Here is a 21177-nt window from a genome sequence, read left to right as displayed (position 1 = left end):
TCTCCTGCCAGCCTTTGCAGGAGGACAGGGCCTTTGCCATGCCACACACTGTCATGTTTTTGGGACAAATAATTCAGCACAGGGTGCTGTGCTGCCAGTTACCCCTGGGAAATGGGCTCTGTCACCCTTGGGACCCACTCCAGCTTGCCAGCCTCAGGCACTCACTTGGCTCCTGTTGTCAGTGAAATCTTTGGCTGAAGGAAAACTGAAGGAATGGTTGAGCTTGGGAAGGAGAGCTCTGGATAGTAAAAGCAGTCTTTATTTATATGATACAACACTAATTTGGTTAGAGATGTGATACCCTCTTAAATAGCTCCTTTCAATGGATCTTAATATGTTGCTTCAATTCTAGCTTGTCCTTTTTAGTATGGCACATAATGGAAGTGTCTGTGAGCAGAAGATGAACTTGTGTAAGCCAAGAGTCTCAAGAAGCTCAGCCCTGGTTCCCAGGGAGTCTCCTGTGACAGGACAGTCCCTTTTCAGTGCCTGCAGGTGTACAAGGCACTGCTGCTCATGGCGCTGCTGACCTTTCCTTCTGAGTGCTCACCTGCAGTTTTCATTGAACTGAGAAAATAACTTCATGTGTTGGTGTTCCATGCACAGGAAATGCCCCTGGTTCTTGTTGAGGAGAACTTTGGGCAGATCCTTTCCCAAAAATGTGGGTTGAGTCAGCTAATTGTGGGAAATTTGGAGGTTATAGCAACAGAAGGGGACAGCTTAAATAAAATTTCTCAATTTCAGAAACTCCATGTTTGATTACATTGTGGAAATGTAGAGTGTGAATATTTTATTAGCAATGTTAAAATAATTTCCATCATTTGTTAGCAACAAATAAGCTAATTCCATTAGCTCAGGATGTTTTTAGATCCCAAGTTCATTATAATTAAATTTTTCCCTGTATGTGAAGTCTCTTTAGAGATTAGGACTAGGAAGACAAAGGGTTACAAAATAGAAAAAGCATACTGCATTAAAGAGAATTATCAGATCTCAACTGTGATTATGAAAATGCTGTAAAAACAATTAGTAATAAACACCATGTCCTGGGAGGTTTGTAATCTGAGTAAAAAGATAACAGCTGTGAGCAGCTTTATGCCTGGTTTTGCAAAGCTGAGCCTGAAGCACAGAGAAAGGTGATGCTGCACCTCATGGTGCTTGAGGTGCAAGGTGGGAGACCAAATTCTCCAGAGTCCAGGTCCACTGCATTCTCTTGAAATAGTTGTATACTGTGCTTTAAACAGTGTGCAAGGTAATTTAAACAAATTTAATGTGTGATGGCAGCTGAACATTTGAAGGCTGAAAGCAAACATAACCTTTTTACATATTCCCATAATCTTCTACGATAAAATTGTTATTGCTTTTTAATCTGTGAAGCTTTGAGTGTTCCCTTCCTGAACCAGAGTTCCTGCCCCATTTTGATTTGTTTGCAGTTTCTGAACTGTATTAAATGATTGTGTAACTTTTTCTGCTTCTTTGTCCAGCCATCTGAAGGATTGGAAGCTCTTAGCTTTTGACCTCAGGGAGTTTGGCACATGAAGTGTAATTTAGGTTTATAGTGAAGGATTCCTGTACATTAAAGGAAATGATTTAGTGCTAATTCTTGTTGATTATCAAATTAACAGGATTAAAATATGTCCTAAGCATACAGAAAGTTTAATGGTTGTTCATTTGGTTGGTTAAAGTTTGCCTAAATCCCAAGGCCCCTTTTCAGTCTCAGTTGTATTTATCCATTATTTGAATATATCATGTGATAGGAGAAAATCTGCTCTGAGGAAACCAGGATGATGCAGGGAAATGTCTGCATTATCTACAGTTTCCTCTCAGCCTGTGTTCAGCTGTGCAATTTCCCTACTTTTCGGATTTGTTATTTGAACCTGCCTGTTATTTTGGAAGGAAGAGCTTATGTTGTTTGATCCATATTTCCTTTTTTTGGTTGAATGAGCTCATTGACTTGTTAATTCTGGAATCGTTCACTTAGAAACATTTTATTGTTTGAGTAAAGAGAAAATGCACTGACAGTCTTGAGTGTCAACGAGCCCTGACCCAGTCCAGGATCCCACTGTTACCTACAGAAAATGAGAAGAGGCTGCAGCAGCCCTGTCCCACCAGGAGCCTTATCCAAGCACCATCTGAGGCTGGACATTGATGCATATCTGAAAGGTGTTGTTGATGGCAGTAGTTCTTTATGATTTGAGTCAGAACTAGGATGCCCCCGTGCTCTGGATGTAGCCACATAAAAGGTCTCTGACATTAAATGCCTTGCAATTTGGTTTTGGTTACAGTTTCTAATGAATTAGGTAGTTGGCCCTTTTTTCACTGTAAAAGACCATTGTGTTGAATTCAGAAGAGTCAGTTTGGGCAGATCCTTTTCAGCTTAAGGAAAAGGTTTTCAAAGTGGTCAAAACACATTAAGTTTTTATTTTTTGCTCATGATGTGGGTGAAATAATTTTCAGTTTGGAGAGTTAATTCATTTAATTTTGAAACAAAACAAAATGCCTGAAATATTACCCATAAATAATCTCTTTTTCTGACCTGCCACATGGTTTTTTTAGATTCCATTTACAACTTCTGTACATATTTAACAACTTTGTTCCAGTTTAACACAGAGAAATTTTAAAAACATCACTATCTTGCAGGATAAGAAAATACCCACTTTTTCCCCACAAGTTTAATTTTTAATGTAGGATGATGGTCAGTAGGTAAACTTAAGAAACAGGGCTGGAATGAAACCAGAGACCACTGGCTGTTGCTTTCAGCCACAGAAAGTCTGTGGGCAAGGAGGGGGCTTGAATACATTGGGTTATGTGTTCATCACATCCTGTTTGGCTTCCTCTAGGCTTTGTTGCTGAAGGTTTTCAAGAGTGGCAGCATCCAAGAACAGATGCTGAAAGAAATTCGAGTGCAAAACAGCTGGTGTGAAAGAAACCAAAGAGTTGGGCTTCCAAGCTGGCATGGCTGTGAAGTGACATGGTGTGAGAGCTGAGACATGGTGTGAGAGCTGTGACATGGTGTGAGAGCTGTGACATGCTGTGAGAGCTGCTCCAGGCAGGAGGGGTTGGTGGGAGAGGCAGGGAAATCAGAGCTGGACATGATGGAAGTGCCCAAGCCTGGCTGACAGAAGATGCTGGCACACAGGCAAGGAGGAAGAGGACAATTACCATGGCTCAGCTTGAGGGAATGGCTGTAAAGGAAAGACAAAAGTTCGAGATGTGGGGTTTGGCCAAGTGGTAGGGTAAAAGGCAATGAGTTATATTGAAAGAGAACAGGGGCACTGGGGAAAAGCTCCTTTGAGTTGGATGTGGAGAGGTAGAAATAATAAGAGGAAGCTGAGACTGGTGCATGCCAAGCATCACAGAGTGAAAAAGGTTCCTGGATTTGAAATAAAATTCAGCTGAGAAATAAGCCCTGAAAGGAAGTGGAAGAAGCCCCATCATTTGAAATACCCTAACAGAAGTAGGCAAAGCACTCAAAGTGCACTGCAGGGAGCAGCCTTTTTTGGCAGGCAGCAAGACTTGGATGACCTCATAGCTTCTTTCCATCTCTATTAAAATCACAGAATCCAAACTCTTTCTCTGAGCAGCAGCACAGCCAGCTCTGAAGGATTGCCCAGTTTTGGCACTGTAGTCTTGCTCAGTACCACTCTGCATGTGCCAGCCCCTGCAGATTCCCAAGGCAAGAGTTAATAGCTCTGCTGAAAAACTCTCTGATTAGTGAGGAGCACCAGCAAGCTGTGCAGTGTATTTTGGAGAGTTTTCATCACCAAATGAACCAGATCTAAAATGGAGCATAAACAAAATTTCCAGTTTCAGAAAGACATTGTTGCTGCATTTTGATACCCCTTTGCTGCACAGTGATGGCAGTGCCTGGTTAGTTATAGCTGGCCAGTTCCTGTTCTGAAGTCAGATTTCAGCCCTACTTTTCTATAGTAAGTATTTGATTTAAAGAAGATGAAATATGTTCAACATATTAAATTGTAAGAAGAAAAGAAGTTGGCACATACTGGGAGTGTAGCTGCATTCCCCATTAAATCCCAGGAACCAGACTTTGAAACAGTTTTCTCAACTCTACAGCTCCAGTGAGAGAATTTTTTAAGAAAATGTTCTTAGGAACCATTGGAAAAAAATGATGGAAAATATACTCTTCTATACAGTTCTGGGTAAATATTACAGTTTCATTGTGTATCATCCCTGGTTGTAGCTTTGCAACAGTAAAACAATTCTTAAACATCTCTGTCCCCCCCCTCCAATCAGATATTTTAGTGGGGGAGAAACCCTGTGTCTGCCCTGCATTGTGTGGCTCATTTATGTTTTTCCCTCTCAGCTTGGCTGCAAACCACCAGAAGGTGCAGAAGTGGCTTTCCCACCCAAGGGCAGCATGTTTTGTTTTCTCCCATCCACTTGATTTTCAGGCTCTTTGCCAGTCTGGCTCTGGTGCCATGTTCTCCTCTGCCCTTCCCAGCAGGACTGGGCAGCAGGAGAAAGCAGCAGGAAGGCTCTGGGCTCACTTTGTAAGAGATTGTTTGCATTCCCAACAAAGAGCTCTGGAGCACTGCTGACAAACAGGACTTGCCCTTCCTGGACCTGCACTGCCTGGGAGTGGGTTGGGATTATTTGGGAATTTGGAGAGGGATTGCTGCCATTGTCCCAGGGAGGCTGCAGGGAGCTGTGTGCTTCTTTGCCAGCATCACCTGGGTAATTCAGGGGTGTTGTTTTTAAGGGTCTGATGGGCCCTGAAGTGCTCTGCATTTTTATTTTGCCTACCAGAGCAGCCTTGATAGTGATGCTGTTTGCTCAAGAGGGAAGCACAGAAGTTTTCGATTGTGTCTGCATTTTTCAGTGAAAAAAGGGAAATCTCTTGAGGAAGAGTGGGAACAATTGAATTATTTTATGTTGAGGCACAACAAAACTCCTTTTAAAAATTATTGCCTAATGCCCATGATTTATTCACAGTATCTAGTCACAGTAGAGTTAATGAGACTACTAAGAACTTAAAATTAGGAATGCACATGAGAGTTGCTAACATCAGAATCTCACATTTTACTTATATTTTTTGAAATATCTCTGTGGCAAAACATTTTTTATTGTTTTTGGATTTGTTAGATGTTTAACAGTGTGTTCCCCAATGAATTGTGAGCTTAGCAGAAACTTTTTTAAAAGGGATCCAGGGTTTTGGGTGCTAAGAGGGCCTCACAGAAAACCTGCAGGAAATGCTGTTTCTATGTTTAGTGCAGTGCCATGAAAACTCTGTAGGGATGTGAGGTGGGAAGCACAGAGTGGGAGAGGTTTAACAAAGCTGGAAAGTGAGAAATTGCACCTTCTGTGGATCGCCATGTGCTAAAAAATCAGGCAAGGTTAAACTAAACAGGTGGAGAAGGGAACTAGAAGAATACACCAGTGATAATAAGAACAAGATGGGAAGCACAGGTGCTGAAAGCAAAGAGGGGATTGTCTGATTTATCACTGTTGATTCTTTTCCAGTAGTCATGCCACTGACCATCGAATTTTTTGCTTTATTATTTGTGATTTTTGCTAGGCCTGTAGTCCAGCAACACTTCATGCAGGCATGTCTTAATGACAGGAAAGGAGGAAAGGCCACCAGTATCTCTGGGCAGCTGGACAGTTCTGACATACACTTGTCCTGCCCTGGAGGGTTTTCCTACTATTATCCAAACAGAATTCTCTTTAAACCTGTCTTAAATTGCATAAAGTGCTTCCTGACCTTCAGAGTGTTAAGTGACCTTTAGAGTGTTAAGAGTGACCACCATCACTCTTAACAGTGCTTGTGGCTGAGGTTTTCTAAATTGTCTTTTTTCCAAGATTTTCTCAATTTCACAAATCCTTGTAAATAATAGGTAAAATAACTCTGTTAAAGGAGGTACCAAGTGGGTGAGATGATGACTATTTCTTCCAGGAGTAGCTGCCTGTCTGCAAATACCTGTTGAAAGATTGGAGATGTCAGTTGTTTGGAAGAACTCAGTTAAAGGCATTCTCTATTTCTAGACTGATATGGATTGGACAGAACAAATATACAAAGGCAGAAATACATAGGCATTAGTAGCAGCTGTCTTTTGCAATATTTGATTTCATTTCAACATATACAGAGTTATTTTTAAAACTCTTGTCAAATACTCCTAAATATTTATGTTTTGGCTGCCATTTGTGTGGTTGTGTGCCATTTGGTTGCCATGTTGTGCCACAAATGTGGCTGTTGTAGATGTGCCCTTTATGGAGCAGCATTAATTTAGCCTTGCACACACACATTCTAGAGAGGCCTCCATGGCCTGGATTTCTGCTGCCCTGTGTCTGTGTCCCTGCATGGACAAATGGATGCTGGAGCTTCATTGCTTTTGCCATCAATCCAGTGGTGGCTCTGCAGCTTTTCAGTTCAACAGGAAATGTAAAAATCACAGACATGTGTGACACATGTAACACAACAGTGTAAACAAGGTCAGTATAGCATCAATGTAACACACAGAGAAGGCAATTAGGGCTTTAGGCTTGGTCTGGGAGTTTTGTGGCAGTTGAACAAGTGTTTAAAAGTGATTCCTGTTACATGCTTTGTAAGTCAGGCTGCAGCTGCCCAGCTGTGCCTGCTCCAGGCAGTGCCCCTTGTAGCGTACTTCACATCCTTTTCCTCTCAACACAACTTGGGAAAAAGTCTGAAATTCCTGAGTGTTTGGGTTGTATCTTTCTGTTAGTGAGAGGAGCTGTTCACACCGATGTGCAATATCTCAGGGCTTAGCCCTGCCCCATTCATCAAGGTTGAGAGAGTTCCCAGAACTGCAGATAAAACACTATTCACTATTCCTGCCTTGACCTCAACAGTCTCACCTTTTATAGAAGACTCTTGGAGCAAAGAAATAGAGGAAAGAAAAAAAAAAAAGAGAAAGATCTTTTTCCATCTCCTTTCTGCTTAGGGTCTGAACTTGCCGAAGCTTTGTTCTCCAAAGGGACCTCTAGCTGAGGTCTCTCTGTGTCTCAACCCTCCTTTCCCAAACTGAGCACTGCCATGCTTTGTCTATAAAAAGACCTCAAAACAGTCAGAAAAAGATCTATTGTGACTGCTCCTAACAGACTCAGTTTTATGCTCGGCTTAATGGGATCCAGGTCTCCACCCATCTGCTCCTGTCTGGTTTTTTGTCTTCTGATGTTTCATCTTTACCTTTTTCTTGGTTGGCTTTTAGGCATCTTGTATTGTGGGGTTTTGTCTTTCTGGTGCCCAGAGCTGGGGGCAGGAAAGAGGTGAGAACAGTTCTTCAGACACAAGTCCAGATTTAGCTTGGTTAAGTGGATTATGGATATTGTTCAAAAGTGGGAAGTTTAAGGTTTCCATGGTTGTTAGAACTTTTAAGTTACTTAGGATACAGGAATAACTAGATGTTACCAAATTTTCTTTGCCATGTACTGGCTGAAATCATCAGCTGTTTTAGAACTTGGGAGTCTCTTTCATTCTAACCTGCTGAGTACTTTTCTAAGGTTAAATGAGAAATTTCCTCCCAGACCATGATAACAGTGAAGGAGAGATGACATTCCAGTTCACTTAGTAGGGAAATAACTTATCTAAAAAAAGAAGAGAGCACGAGAAAGTCACACTCTGAGAATGGATCTGATCTCAGCAGTAATAACATTTTTCATTAAATTATTTTTTTAAATATTAAAATATATATAAACCATTGTCCATTGAAAATAATTAAAAGATTGCAAATGCAGATTTGGAGCTGAGGCCAGGTTATGAGTTATTTTGATATGATTGTGATTTTAGCTGTCAGCTGCTTGTGGAATGTGGTTGCTCACTCAGCTCACATGCTTTTGTGTCTGTGCCCTGGCTTTTGTGACATTCTTGTGGGAAATCAATATTTTAGATCCCTCTTGTCATGAATAAATCTGTGCGTGGAATTCCATTTACAAAAGTCTATCAAAAAACAATAGAAGGCACCAACTACATTTGAAGAATTTATTATTTAAGAAAAAGTTCACACACATCTTTTTTTCATTATTTTCCCTCCGTAAATTTTGACTAATTTTACATATTGGGTCTGATTATGTTTCACATAACAGGATTTAAGATTCAACTCTTGCAAAAATAAATTAAACTCTGCAACTATTAACCATTCCTTTCAGAAATAAATGTTAATAAAAAGCAAATAAACACAACTGTGAATTATACATATTATTTTACAGAGTTCGTTTAGTCGAAAGAGGATCTCCACATAGTTTGCCTCTCATGGAGTCTGGAAAAGTAAGTACTGAAAGAAGATTTAAGTGTCAATTCTATGGTCATATTTTCAGTAAATCTCCATTTCTGTTCATTTTTACATGAATGTAGGACTGTGGAAGGCACCATTAGCTGTGCAGATTGATGTCCTTCCTTTACTGTTGAGGTTACAGCATGATGGCAATAACTGATGCATTACTGCTCTCTCAGTACCTGTGCCTTGCTCTTTTATGCAGAAATCAATTCCCTCTTTTATGCAAAAAGAAGGTTTTTCATCCCCTGTGTGTCATTCTTGAGGCAGCTGACAAATGGTGCAGGCAGTGCCATCGATGCAGAACCCACTTGCAGTGAGAGCTGGCCTGAGATGGCCAAAGCTGAGCTCAATGATCACCTGCAGAGGGACTGTCCCTGCTGGGCATGGCTCTGGGGACAGGGGGAGTACAGAGGGGCAGCCTCTGGTGCTCTGGGTGCCCATCTAAAGCTTTCTGTCCATGGCTTTGCAGACATTCATGCTCAGAGGATGCTCCCTTTTCTGTTCTAGGGCTCAGCATCCACCTCTGTAGTCCATCCATTGCTGAATGTCCATTGCATCAGGGACTTTGGCAGTCATTTTTCTGGGAGGTTGCATGATGCCTCTGGCTTTCTCCTTGTTTTAGGCCAAAGGTTCATTTGGGTTTTTCCTATCCTGCTATGTATTCTCATAGAGACAGGGGCCATTTGGTCAAACTTCTGTTCTGCAAGTGAACATTTGATTTCTGAGGTGGTTTATTGATGGAACAGCGTTCAAAAAGAAAAGCAGTTTTGTCGTATTTACCAATTATCTCAGCATTTATCATATCTATGGACTTTTTTTTCACTATAAGTCTACTTTAACTTTTTAAGGATTTCTTATAGTTTGTAATGAAAGTTCTTTGGGGACAAAGCATCAGCATACAGTTACATAAGGTGGTACCTGCTTTCTTACTGCCTCATGTTTTCTTTCAATAGATCCTCCCAGGAGTACGTATCATTATTGCTAATCCAGAAACAAAGGGACCCTTAGGAGATTCTCATCTTGGTGAGGTGAGTCGTGAGAACCTGAACTTTGTATGCTCTGGACTAAATTCCAGAGACAAAGCTATTGCTGTGCATGCTAATGATTTCCTATGATACATCTTACCAAATGCCCAGTTAAGAAAATAGTGAATTCTGCTGATCATTATAAAGTGTGGATCGTGATATTTGTGTCATTATTAAAATTGTTAGTAAATTGTTTCTAAAGAGTAATACCTCAAGTTTAAAAAATGAAAAAATATCTGCTTTTCCTAACTGTATTTTATACTTGGTGCTTCTCTAATTCTGGTGGAAGCTTACATGAAAAGTAAGTTTATAGATTAATCTAATTTCAGCTAGATGGTTTTCTTGTGCTGTTCTCCATAATCATTGTGCTTCACTGCACTGAAGTACTCTCATTAGCTGAGTTGAGCAAGACTATATGTTTTTCAAATTTATTTTGTGTTTCTAGAGTGAGAAAATAAATTATGTTATTTTCAAGCAGTTTAAAATCTAGTTAACAAAATGAAGAACATGTTTGATCATAATTAAAACCACAGTCTAATTTGTGAGTTTCTGTAAGAGTTCATTAATTTGAAATTGTAAGAATTTCCATGATGCTTCAAGTTCAGTGGAATGAATCCTTCTCCGTAGGTGAAGGTCCCTGGCCTCACCCTTTAAAATAATCTGTCTGCCTGGTGTTCATGGAGGATGCTCTGCTGGGGTAAATACACTGAACCAGGAGGAATGTGGCATGGCTCAGAGCTGCCTTGCAACTTCAGCAAAAGTAGATTGGGATCTCTGTGCTAGAACTGGGTCAGTTGTGGGTTCAGAAACAGTGTTAAAAGACATTTTTAGTATTATCTAGTTACGACTAAAAATATTTGCATCAAGAATTTTCAATAATGCTTCATTCTCAAAAGCTACTTTAATTAATACCAGTATAATTGCTTTTAACTTAGATATGGGTTCACAGCACTCACAACGCCAGTGGGTATTTCACCATCTATGGAGATGAATCTTTGCAATCAGATCATTTTAACTCAAGACTCAGCTTTGGAGACACACAGACTATTTGGGCAAGAACTGGTTATCTGGGGTTCCTGAGAAGAACAGAACTCACAGATGCAAATGGAGGTAAGAAGTTTCTCACCATCTAGGTCTATGCAAATAATTTGAATTATTTGGAGGGTGACGCTGCCCCTCTGGCCCTGTGGTACCTAATATGCTCCATCTGTGAAGCCTGTAAAACTGCAAAAAAACCCCTAATTAAAATAATCAGAAAATAAATCAGAGGACAAGATTTCCCTACTGAAATAGTTGCTTTTTCTTTGTTGTACCTCAGGTACTATAAATCCCCTCCACCAGTGACGTTTTGGCGCTGTTAATATACCCAGTGCTTTAGCTGGAAAAATATGAAATACAGCTGAAACTGCCATTGTTTGCTTTGGCAGTTATGTCCCTCTTGTCTTATACACATTACAACAATACTTATACATTACAGCATGCATTACAACAGTTACATTGCAGAATCCATCCCCTCCAGGGGCTTTTCCTGAAGCACGCAGCCAGAAGCATCTGCAGCTAATCTAGCAGTCTGATCCAATGATAGATATTGCTGCAAATTGATACAGAGCCCTGGCATGTCCATAGGCTTCAGAGTTCATCCTCTCCTTGTCATTCTCCAACCCTCTCCTGGGGTCTACCCTCTTCTGGGATTATCCCCTCCAGGGGAACTCACCATCTTCTCCTGGGACTCTCCTGGTCCTCCACCCTCTCCTTGGGTCTCTTTCTTCTCCCTTCTCCTGGGATGCTCCACCCTCTCCTGGGGTTACCTTCTCCTGGGGCTCTCCTACGACTCTCCTGGTCTTTACAGCAGCCTTCTCCTCATTCATGCAGCCACTTTCTCGTTGTAGCAGTCTTCTAATTCCTCCTCTCTTTTATGCCACTTGTTCTTAATTGGTTGCAGGTGTGTTCTTAGCAATCAGCTGCAACTCGTCCCCCCTACATGTCCCCAGGAATGCATTTGTGCAGATGGAAAAAGCCTGGTGGGAGTCTGAGCCCTGTCCCTCCTGTGACCACCAGCTCTGTTATAAAGCTAATCACAGGATCTGTCCATTCTTCAGATTTTCCTGTCTTTACCCCAGAGGGCTGGGTACTGAAATGTAACACAAGCAGTAGCCTGCAAGAGAGCTATAGGGTGTTTGGCTTTCTGTCAGGAAGGTACAGGATTCTTTTCCTTGTTTTAATGATGTTCCTTGTCTCTCATACACGTGTAAGTGAGCCAGTGCTGCCAGGCACACAAAGGCTGTGCTTGGGAAAATGGTATTTTTCTGTGATTTTTGAGGAGCACAGTGCCACAAGTGGCTGTGGCTGAGCTGGCCAGGGGAGGCTGTTGGCCAAGTAAGGTTTCCAGCAATGCTGTGGACACCTCCAGGAATGATCCCAGGGCCAGTAGAATAGCTGCTATTCAGCCAAGAAAGAATTAATCAAATCTGAAAACATTTTAGCATTCCCTGTGGATTAGGCCTGGTGCCGTGTGCTTATAATGGCACCTTCTGGAGAGATTTACTTTGGGTTGCACAGGCTTTTTTCATTTCATGATAGCCCAACCCTGAGAAAATTCAGGATTCTCTGAGGGTATTGCAACTTAATCAGTCAAATGGCTTAGGTACTCTCCTAGCAAAGGGTTGCTCCATTCTCCTACTTTTAGCTCCTAGTGCAGAAAGCTCTCAGCCCTTTATTAGGTAGATCTCATATTATCATTACAATACCACCACACAACTTTCCAAATTCATACAAAAAGAGTCAGTTATCTGCTTTTATTTTTAGCAAATATTTTTTCATGACTAGCATGTAATTGTGTATTTTCAGCCTAGTATCTTTTTAAAAATGTAATTTCAGCCTCATTTATTTCTTCGGTAGATAAAAAATATGGGCTCTAAAAGTGTTATGCTTAAGTTACCTGAATAAGCAATTTGCTATTTATCTAGAGCGTGTTTTTTGTTGATTGATAAATATCTTTGTAATAGATTAAAGGCATTTGTAGTGACCATCTCAAAGCAATTGGAAGAACTTTGGAAGAACATCAGCCACACTGTCAGGATCAAATCTTTTCTTTCTCTTTTTAAAAACAGAGAGAAACAAGGAACCTATTGTCTATTCAGAGTGCCTTAAACAAAAAGAATGTGTTCTGCACCCACCTGGGAGAAAATCAGGAATTCTGCCACTGTCTTTGGATAAAGATTTCTGCCTTTGTCTTTTTCAAATGGGAATAGTATTTCTGCCTTCCTTTCTTCTGTTTTTTTCTGGGCATTGCACTTCAGTAATGGAAAATGCTCATTAGTTCAAAAATCACTTCGGGGTTTCAGAAATTCAAGCATAAGTTACGTTGTACTTATTATTTAATCCTTAATGTGAACATTTCTATAATTTAATGTACTGGAGAATAGAATCTTTCTATTTTTTTAATCCCTTTCCTCCAGAGCGCCATGACGCACTTTATGTGGTGGGTGCATTGGATGAAGCCATGGAGCTGCGAGGGATGAGGTACCACCCGATCGATATCGAAACCTCTGTCATCAGAGCACACAAGAGCATCACTGAATGGTAAGGGTTATAGAACACCAGGGCCCTTATAAAAAGCTGAAATACCTATAGTGTCTGGGCTTTTTCCTTGGATATTGCAATTGATCCAGGAAATGGCCTGTTGGGAGGTCACAGGATTTATAACTCAGCTGTAAATGTGTCCTTAGGATGAAACTTTTCACAAATAGATTTAATCAGAAAGGACTGATTTCAGATAAGTTCATTCAGTAGGTTTCTTTTTTCTTTTTTTTTTCTTTTTTTTTAAGGAGTAAGCAAGCAAACATTTGAAACAAATGAACGCACTAATAAATTTTATTAGTGAACACACTGTTATTTTTGAATTGGTTATTAATAAATGAAGCAGTAATCAAATCAAGGTCACAATGGAAATTGAAGCAGTAAATCAATGAGTTAATAATAATGTTGTCTTAATCAATATATCATCCTCAGATGTACACAGCAGGAAATCATTTCTTGAGGTCGACATGAGCACAAATTTTCATTATTCTTGCATCAGAAGACTCAGTCAGGTAGTTGTTTTGTTTTGCTACAACCACAGCTCAGCTATTCACCTTTCAGCCAAAATGAATCTGTTGCAATAGCCAGAGCAATTTAGTGCATTTTTCTTTTCAATCCTGGTTGCAGAGGTGTGGCCTGGAGCAGGAAGCTTAATAATGAATGAAGCACAGCAGCTGAACTGGTCTTTAGTAAAAGACTTTGCTTTTTTCTTAAATATCAGTTAAAATGAATACAATTAGTTGCTTGGCTGACTGTAACTGAGGTTTTGCCTTATTGCCTCCTCCCTTGAGCATCATCACTGCTGGAATGGTCTTGTGCCAGACAGGCATTACACAGGGAACTGGGTTCTGTGCCTTCATATAGAACAGTATGAACACTTTATGAATGTCATGAAATTCCCCTTGAAAATGTGTCACCAGCAGTGGATGGAAAGGTTTCAGAGCAAGCTGTTTAAGGACTGCTCTATTATAAGATGGCCATAGATTGATAAATTGCTGTGTTCAGCAGTATCTGTTTGTCAGAGGGTGGTGTCCCCTCAAATTACGAGCTCACGGGCAGTGAATAAAGTAGCCATATCACACTGCAGAAATTGCAGGGTTTCAGTACCAAAAAATGCTTAAATTACGTTCCTGCTTTCAGGATTGCTGAGAGCACTTTGAGGATCCTTTTTGTTCCACAGTCATGGAAATCCTGAGTGAAAAAGTGGCAACTGGAAAAGGGTTGGGGGTAAGCTGGAACAACCAGAGAAAAACACCACTGAATTTCTGCAAGAAGTACACAGAGATAATTCTCAGTACCTTAACTCTTCCCAGTAGTTGGGTGATTGTGTACAAGGCACAGGAGTGAGAATTCAGAAAACACTGTAATGTTGCTGCCCTTTGCCCAAAGGCCAGTATTTAAGGCCAGTATTTCAGGACTGTTTTTCCCTCAAAAAGAGAGATTGTTGATGAATTAGATGTGTCTCAGATGTGATCCCTGCAGAAAAGGGACATACAGTTATTCAGAGTGACAACATTTGGTTTGCTCACAGTTCCCAGCCTTTTCCTAACCAATGTTCTGCCAAATAACCATCATGGAATTTTCATTCACAGTCCTTGTCCTGACTGTCCTTGACTTCTCACTTGTAATTTTTTCAGCTTCTCTTAGAGACCCTTCTTTTGTCTTTGTGAAACATCTCTTGACAAAATAATGGCCAGCTAAGTCTTTTTTTTATTATTATTTATAATTAATATATCCCTTTCTGTGGACAGGGGCATGAGCCTCTTTTCTTGTTTCAGTTACAGTGTCCCAGTCAGGATTTAACTGCACCAATTTCTGTTGCACACAGAAGGTGCTGGGTGTGTGCAGTTGATAGATTGTGAAAAACCCCTCAGAGAAATGCAGCTCATTCTGTAACACTGGACACCACTGAGGGACTCAGGGATGTGCTGACTGACATGTGATCCTGCTGGGCAGCTTCTGTCATTGAGGATCAGATCTAAAAGGTCATTTAAAATTATTCTTGTCTTTTAAGAAATTTTAGCACAAAATCAACAACCTCTGACTCTGGACCTCCTGTGTCTTAAGACATAACAAGTGAAAGAGTGGCACAGTCTGGTTTTATTGTGATGTAAACACACACTGTGCATTTTGAAAGTGTTTCTAAAACCACAAAATGTGGTATGTGCTTTAATGTATGTGTTTTAATTAAAGAACACGGTTGACTCATTTAAATGTCAGAGTCTCAAAAGAGGAACAGAACAGAGCTTCCTGGAATTTGCTTAGAAGTGGTTTGTATACACAAAGCTACACAAGGTATTTGGAGAAGAAAACAATTAGGAGCTTCTTTCCCTGGAGGTGTTTTGACAGCTTCCTTGTTTTTCCTGTAGCATTTGGTGATGTGGAAGCAGCAGGAGGGGCCATTCCCAGCTCAGTGCTTTGACTGTTTTGCTTCTATTTGGTGTGACTTGGTTATTGTGACTCAATTATTTCTTAAGGGAAGGTCAGCCTTCCTGGTCCTCAGCTTTTTGGTTTGAGTTTTTTAATTCATCAGGGCTAGAAAGATGATGTATGCATAAGAGAGACACACTGGTTAATGTGTCTTCATCTCAATCAGTAAGAACATAAAGAGCAATATTTCCTTTTACTTCCAGTGATCACCAGTGAGTTAGAACCATGACATATGAAATGAGTTTTAAATTAAATTGAAGTCTCTTGGGAGTGTCACTGATTTTAGGACTGAATGGAAGCTTCATGAAAGTTTTGGGAATCAGTTTCCTGAATTCAGACTAACTAATTTATTCTAAACCATGTTTGAGGGACCTGCTCCCGAATCTTGCTATTAATTGCTTTCCCAAGTAACAGTTTGCTTGCAAACTTTTAAATGATAACTTACACTTCAATGAAATCTCTCCAGGTTTTTTGTTAAAATATATATAATACTAATTTAGATGTTTGTACAGCAATCAATAAAAATTCCAGGACCTCTCTGGAGATGGTCACCTGTGCAGATTGATACTTCATTTTGTTAATATTCAGCATCAATCAAAACTTACTAGAATGTCTGTGAAAACATAATTACAAATGAAAATTCATTTCACAGCAGTACTAAGTTAAAGGGGCCTTCTCATCCTTGCTTTGGCTGCTCATTAGTTTTCCAGATCAATAAGCACATAAGAATTCAATCAAATAGTATTTTGGCAGGATCTGAATTTTTTTTATAAGAGTTAAGTACTTTTCTCCTAAAATCCATTCTGTCAAGCATCAACATGGAGCACATTTTCATAGCTAATTTTTGGGCAAGGGAATATATGTTTCCACAGTACATGGATTTTCAGAGCTGTCTTAGGAGGCTAAAACAGTGCACTTCTGTCTCAATCAAGCATTGACCTTAGGGTAAGAAGCTCTTTTTGAAGATGGCTTATGTACATAATATATTCTGACTTTCAGATGCTTATGCTCAAGACAGTTCTGGGAAGTTATCCCCTGATTTTATGAGGTAAAGGCGAGTAAAGTACAGGGCTTGATGTATAGCATACGTGTGTGGAATAATAAATATTATTATTTTTTCTGTGGAATAAGCTAGAGGAGTAAGTGTCTTAAACACCTGCAAGGAAGAATGAGATTGCTCTTTGTGGCTCAGCTGTGCTGACCTCCCATGAGATGCAAGAGTCTTTGGAGACTCTGGAGATGTGAGGAGGAGGAGGATGGAGGGAAGCTGTAAAACTACTCTGGGTGGAAGCATGCACCAGACTTAGATACCCTCCCAGCCGCCATATTTGGAAGAATAAATGCATTATCCTTAGCCAGAAATGGTCCCAGGTGGCAGAACCCAAAATTTACCTTCTTTTGCTCAAGGGCTTAACCAAAACTTTGGGGTCTTTCAAAGTTCTTTTGGCGAAGAGGAGATCCTGGAGACAATGGCGTTCCCTTGACGGTCTCAACTGTTAATCAGGAATGTTAAAACTCCTGTCCCCTTAAACCCAACAGAAATAAAACAGCCAAAATAAAACAGATGGAGATACAGCCTTATTTCTGTGGAAACCAATTGGTCCAGAAGAATTGCAGCTTTTTTGTGCTGGGCTCTGACCTGCCTGGACAGCAGCCAGCCCAGTCCCAAAGGCGCATGTTTGCCAAGCAGGCATGGGGAGGATGCCCCCTCCCTGGGCGCCTCTGTGATCCTGCACTGTGCCATGTGCCTTCCTAGGGCTCCACACCCTTCACTGGCAGGAGCTATCCCACTGACCTTCAGCTCAGACCATGCTCCTGCTGTTCTTCTTGGTGCCTCCTCTCTTAAACTCCTGGTTTTTTTGGGCTGCTCTTCGAAAAACCCCAGAGGAGGCACCTTCACACACACATCACTCCATGAAGGCAGCAGAGCTGTGGCACTTCCCTGGCTTCAGAGGGAACCATGTGCTGTCTTCCTCCTTCCATGACAGGCAAGTTTCTGTAAAGTTCAGCCTAATGCTTAAAATTGCAACAGTATTAAAGAGAGAGCTCATGGGGCTCTTCTGCCCCACCTGCCGCTTGTTCTCTCTTGCTGTGTACAATTTGTCCTGAGCACACGGAAAGAGCCCCAGGAGCTCCAACAAAAGGTAACCAAGGTGCAAGAAAAGGGATAAAAAATGAAATGAATGAAAAAAACCCCATTACTAATATTATTTTTTCTTTTGTTCCAGTGCGGTGTTTACCTGGACAAATTTGTTGGTCGTTGTAGTTGAGCTGGATGGATCTGAGCAAGAAGCTTTGGACCTTGTTCCTTTGGTCACCAACGTGGTCCTGGAGGAACATTATCTGATTGTAGGGGTGGTGGTGGTTGTGGACATTGGTGTAATTCCTATCAACTCCCGTGGAGAGAAACAACGTATGCACCTACGAGATGGATTTTTGGCAGACCAGCTAGATCCCATCTATGTGGCCTACAACATGTAGTCTTGTACCTTAAAGCTTCCATAGACTTTACTATAGATGTATAAAATTTTTTGTGTCCACTAAAAAATGTGCAGATAAGATACTGACACTCATCAGAATGGAACTGTTTCTATTACGACTTTTCAAAGCAGTCACGATTGGCAGGAAATATAATGTGAAATGTTTTCTTTTACCACTAAATTTTAGAAAAGAAGGACTATGGGGTAAGGCCCTTCAGTATGTTGGAAAAGCCCATTTTAAACTTTTTTTTTTTTTGCTTATTGGACAATACTGCTTTTTGAGTAAATGTGGCTTTGTATTTTACATTAAGTAAGCTGAAGTAGATTTTTTTTTATTCTGCCCTCCAAATGGATTCTTTTAAAACAATTTGCATACTAATACAAATAGTTGTTTCCTTCATTTGTTTTAATATGTCATAAAAGGCTGATGAATACAGATCCATTACTAACTTAAGCCATTTTAGATCCCACATTTTAGGAAAATACGTAGTGGTACGAGGAGAAAACCCAAAGTAGCACCTTTCAATTAGAAATCTTGCAGCTTTCTGTCAGAGATGCTGAAAGCCCAAAGGCCAAAGAGCCTTTGCTGTTAGCGTTAGAATGGAAGAAATTTATAAATAAGGTGTATTTCGGCAATGAGCTTGCAAATATCTTTGTACTAAACTAAAAAGATAAAATAAGTTAACTACTTCTTCTGTAATTATGTACAAAACGTTTAATTTATTTTGATCTCTTTAGAAGTATAAAAGAGAAGAAACATTCAAGAATATTAAACTCTTGAAATGTTTGCTAATATAAAAAACAAAGTGTTGTATTATCTTGAGTGGATAGTATCACATCAAATATATATATATGAAATATAAATTCACTAATGACAAAAGATTTTAAAGTTTAAAATGCAGTACTTGTCACTTGCATGGTGTCTCCCACTGTAGATAATCAAATGTTACTCACAAATTTTTTGGAAAAAGAAAAAAAGCAATCCTGGATTGCTAAGTATCCCTGTCAAAAAGAATCCTCTAGATACCAGCAAGTGGAATTATTGCTGCCTTTAAGGCAGTGAATGAATTTAAGACTAAAAATGCACTACAATAATTTTCTTTTCTTTGCCATGGAGGCAACAATAAATATTCGTGCTGGCATGTGCATACACTTGTTAGACTTAGAAAAGGCAGGTTGAGGAATAGCACTGTTGTCTAGCTGCAGAACTTTGTTGCACAATTTTTTTCATTATTTTAGTTGGTGTTTTTACTGCTATAAGGAAAAGTTTTGGGGTTTTTTGCACAGAGTTATCAATTTGCCTCTCAGCTAGGACACGTAGCTCGGTGGCCAACGCTTCCAGTTTACATTTACAGGAAACGATTGTTCCAGTGGTCTTTAATTTATTCCTTAACAGAGAGGAGCCAACCGTCACTACCACCCTTGGCACGGGTCGTGCATCTGCTAACTAATCCCTAAAGCATTAAACCATCAGAGGAATGGTTTAATGTCTAGTCCCTAAAGCATTAAACCATCAGAGGAACCCATCTGCCTGGCTAAGGAGCTGAGGAGTCCCGTGGTCTCCAACCTGAGGCCATCACGGGAGAAGAGTAGGAAAACATGCATCACAGCTGCCTTCATTTTACTACCTTTGGAGAAAAGAGGGGTTTGATTCCCCAGTTCTGTTGTCTTCCCTGCCCCCCACGCCCCCTTTTTTAAACCCTTCCCCTTCCTTCATGTGGTTGTAACTGAATTGACCTGTTTGTGATCGAGAGTGGGATTTACCAGCTGCAGTCCAAGAATGCTTTTCTTATTTGTCCCAAATGACGTTCATGTGCTGGCTCTCATTACCGGATATGCATGACTAAGATTGTTGCAGGGCAAATGTTATCATGTTTATATCACGTATAAGGGAGTCTCAATGCTGGGTGTTAAAAATCTTTTTAAAAGGTAGGGACGTTTTAGTCTGCATGTACAGTACAGAGCATCTCGCCACGTCAGACGCGTTTTCTTTCAGGCCATCTTTTCTGCCCTCACTGTCCTGTGAATAGCCCTCTTCCTGCTCTGCAGACCAATCCCATACTTTGTCAAATTCATTTTCTGCTCCCTAAAAAGAATAAAATCTGTTCTTAATGGCAAGTTGTTGTAAGGTTTCAGACAAGATGTTGATTGATTACAAACATAATTGCAGTGTGTGAACTAACTTGTGAAGTCCTGCTATCGCTGATCTCAGTACTGCAAAACAAATCTCGCTGTCGTTCAAAGCATCACTTTAACCTTCACGAAGTCAACTTTGCATTTGTAGAGAATAAAAGAACTGCAATGCAGTTGTGAAACGCAGTTAATAACAGCTCTCTTCTGCAACCTGTCATCTGTGGTTGTTAAATCCTGAGTTAAGAGAAATGATAAACTGAGTTTCTGGTTTTGTTGTGCAAGCAAAAGGAAGGAAACATTTAAGCACCATCAGACTGAGCAATAAAGAAGGATTGTTCTGTATTAGAAACTGTACTGTAGATAAACCATTCATGAGAATGTATAAAATGTTTGTCTTGTGACCTTGTGCTTTTGGAGTCAGACAAAACCATGTAATCAACTCGATGCACATGCACAAAAAGAGAGGGTACACAATGAACATTTAAACACAAAACTAATCAAACAGGAGCAGATTCCTCATGGTGCTTGTTTATTATATATATTTAATCCTGCTTGACACTTTACCCAAGGGAAGACTGTCCCTTTTATCAGTTGAATGTTAGCAGCGTTATTTCATAGAGTGTGGTGACTGGTTAGAGAAATTCATGTAACTCAGCCAATCACAGATTCAAACAAAAATTTTTATGTGCAAAGGACAGCAACCTTCTTGTATGTTAAACCACCAGTACGCTTTGTACATCTGTGATAACGCCTGTTTTATATTCAAATGAACAAATAAAAGCTTTTATTTTTGTTGCTCTGAAAATATCAGTTTCTTAATTAGTCATCTAAAATGGAGCTTCCGAGAGCTGTGGATGCTCGGTGGAGGAACATGGAGAGCTATACTGTAATTTTATTTTGTTTACCTCTCTTGTTGCATAATTTATTAGTACAAATCATTATACTTTTAACAATGTTTAAATACTGGTGTGGGCATTTATTGCTGAAAGACTTTCATATGGCAACAAATGTTTTTTGTGAAATGTTTTTTTAATTCTTTTTAATATATTCAAATATACTGTTCACATTTTTGCTGAAAGTGTAAAGATTATTGTAAGCTTGGTAACATTTTGTGAGAAGCAATAACAAGCATTAGTACTGTAAAACTCCTCAAATTTGTCACTTATCACTTTTGTTGCAAGGTCTTGCTGCTGACATGCTGCTAATCAGTCACCTAAGGAAGTTCCTGACCCAGGTTTTACAGCTCTGATGGAGCTTTCTGCCAGTGGAAGTTTATGGGTTACA

The 21177-nt window shown here is 40.0% G+C and overlaps 1 protein-coding gene across 1 annotated transcript in view; it reads left to right on the top strand.

Annotated features, from left to right (window-relative positions):
• Positions 1-21040, top strand: part of DIP2C (disco interacting protein 2 homolog C) — a 147560-nt gene extending 126520 nt beyond the window's left edge. The window contains exons 33-37 of the mRNA XM_014309350.2: positions 8179-8236; positions 9200-9274; positions 10207-10381; positions 12730-12853; positions 17509-21040. Of these exons, the coding sequence (XP_014164825.1) occupies positions 8179-8236; positions 9200-9274; positions 10207-10381; positions 12730-12853; positions 17509-17761 (685 nt within the window). The 3' untranslated portion in view covers positions 17762-21040. The remainder of the gene's footprint in view (positions 1-8178; positions 8237-9199; positions 9275-10206; positions 10382-12729; positions 12854-17508) is intronic.
• Positions 21041-21177: the final 137 nt, after the last annotated feature.

Source organism: Geospiza fortis, unplaced genomic scaffold (genome assembly GCF_000277835.1).
Source record: "Geospiza fortis unplaced genomic scaffold, GeoFor_1.0 scaffold270, whole genome shotgun sequence".
In the NCBI taxonomy this organism is placed as follows: domain Eukaryota; kingdom Metazoa; phylum Chordata; class Aves; order Passeriformes; family Thraupidae; genus Geospiza; species Geospiza fortis.
This window is presented reverse-complemented; position numbering and strand designations above follow the sequence as displayed.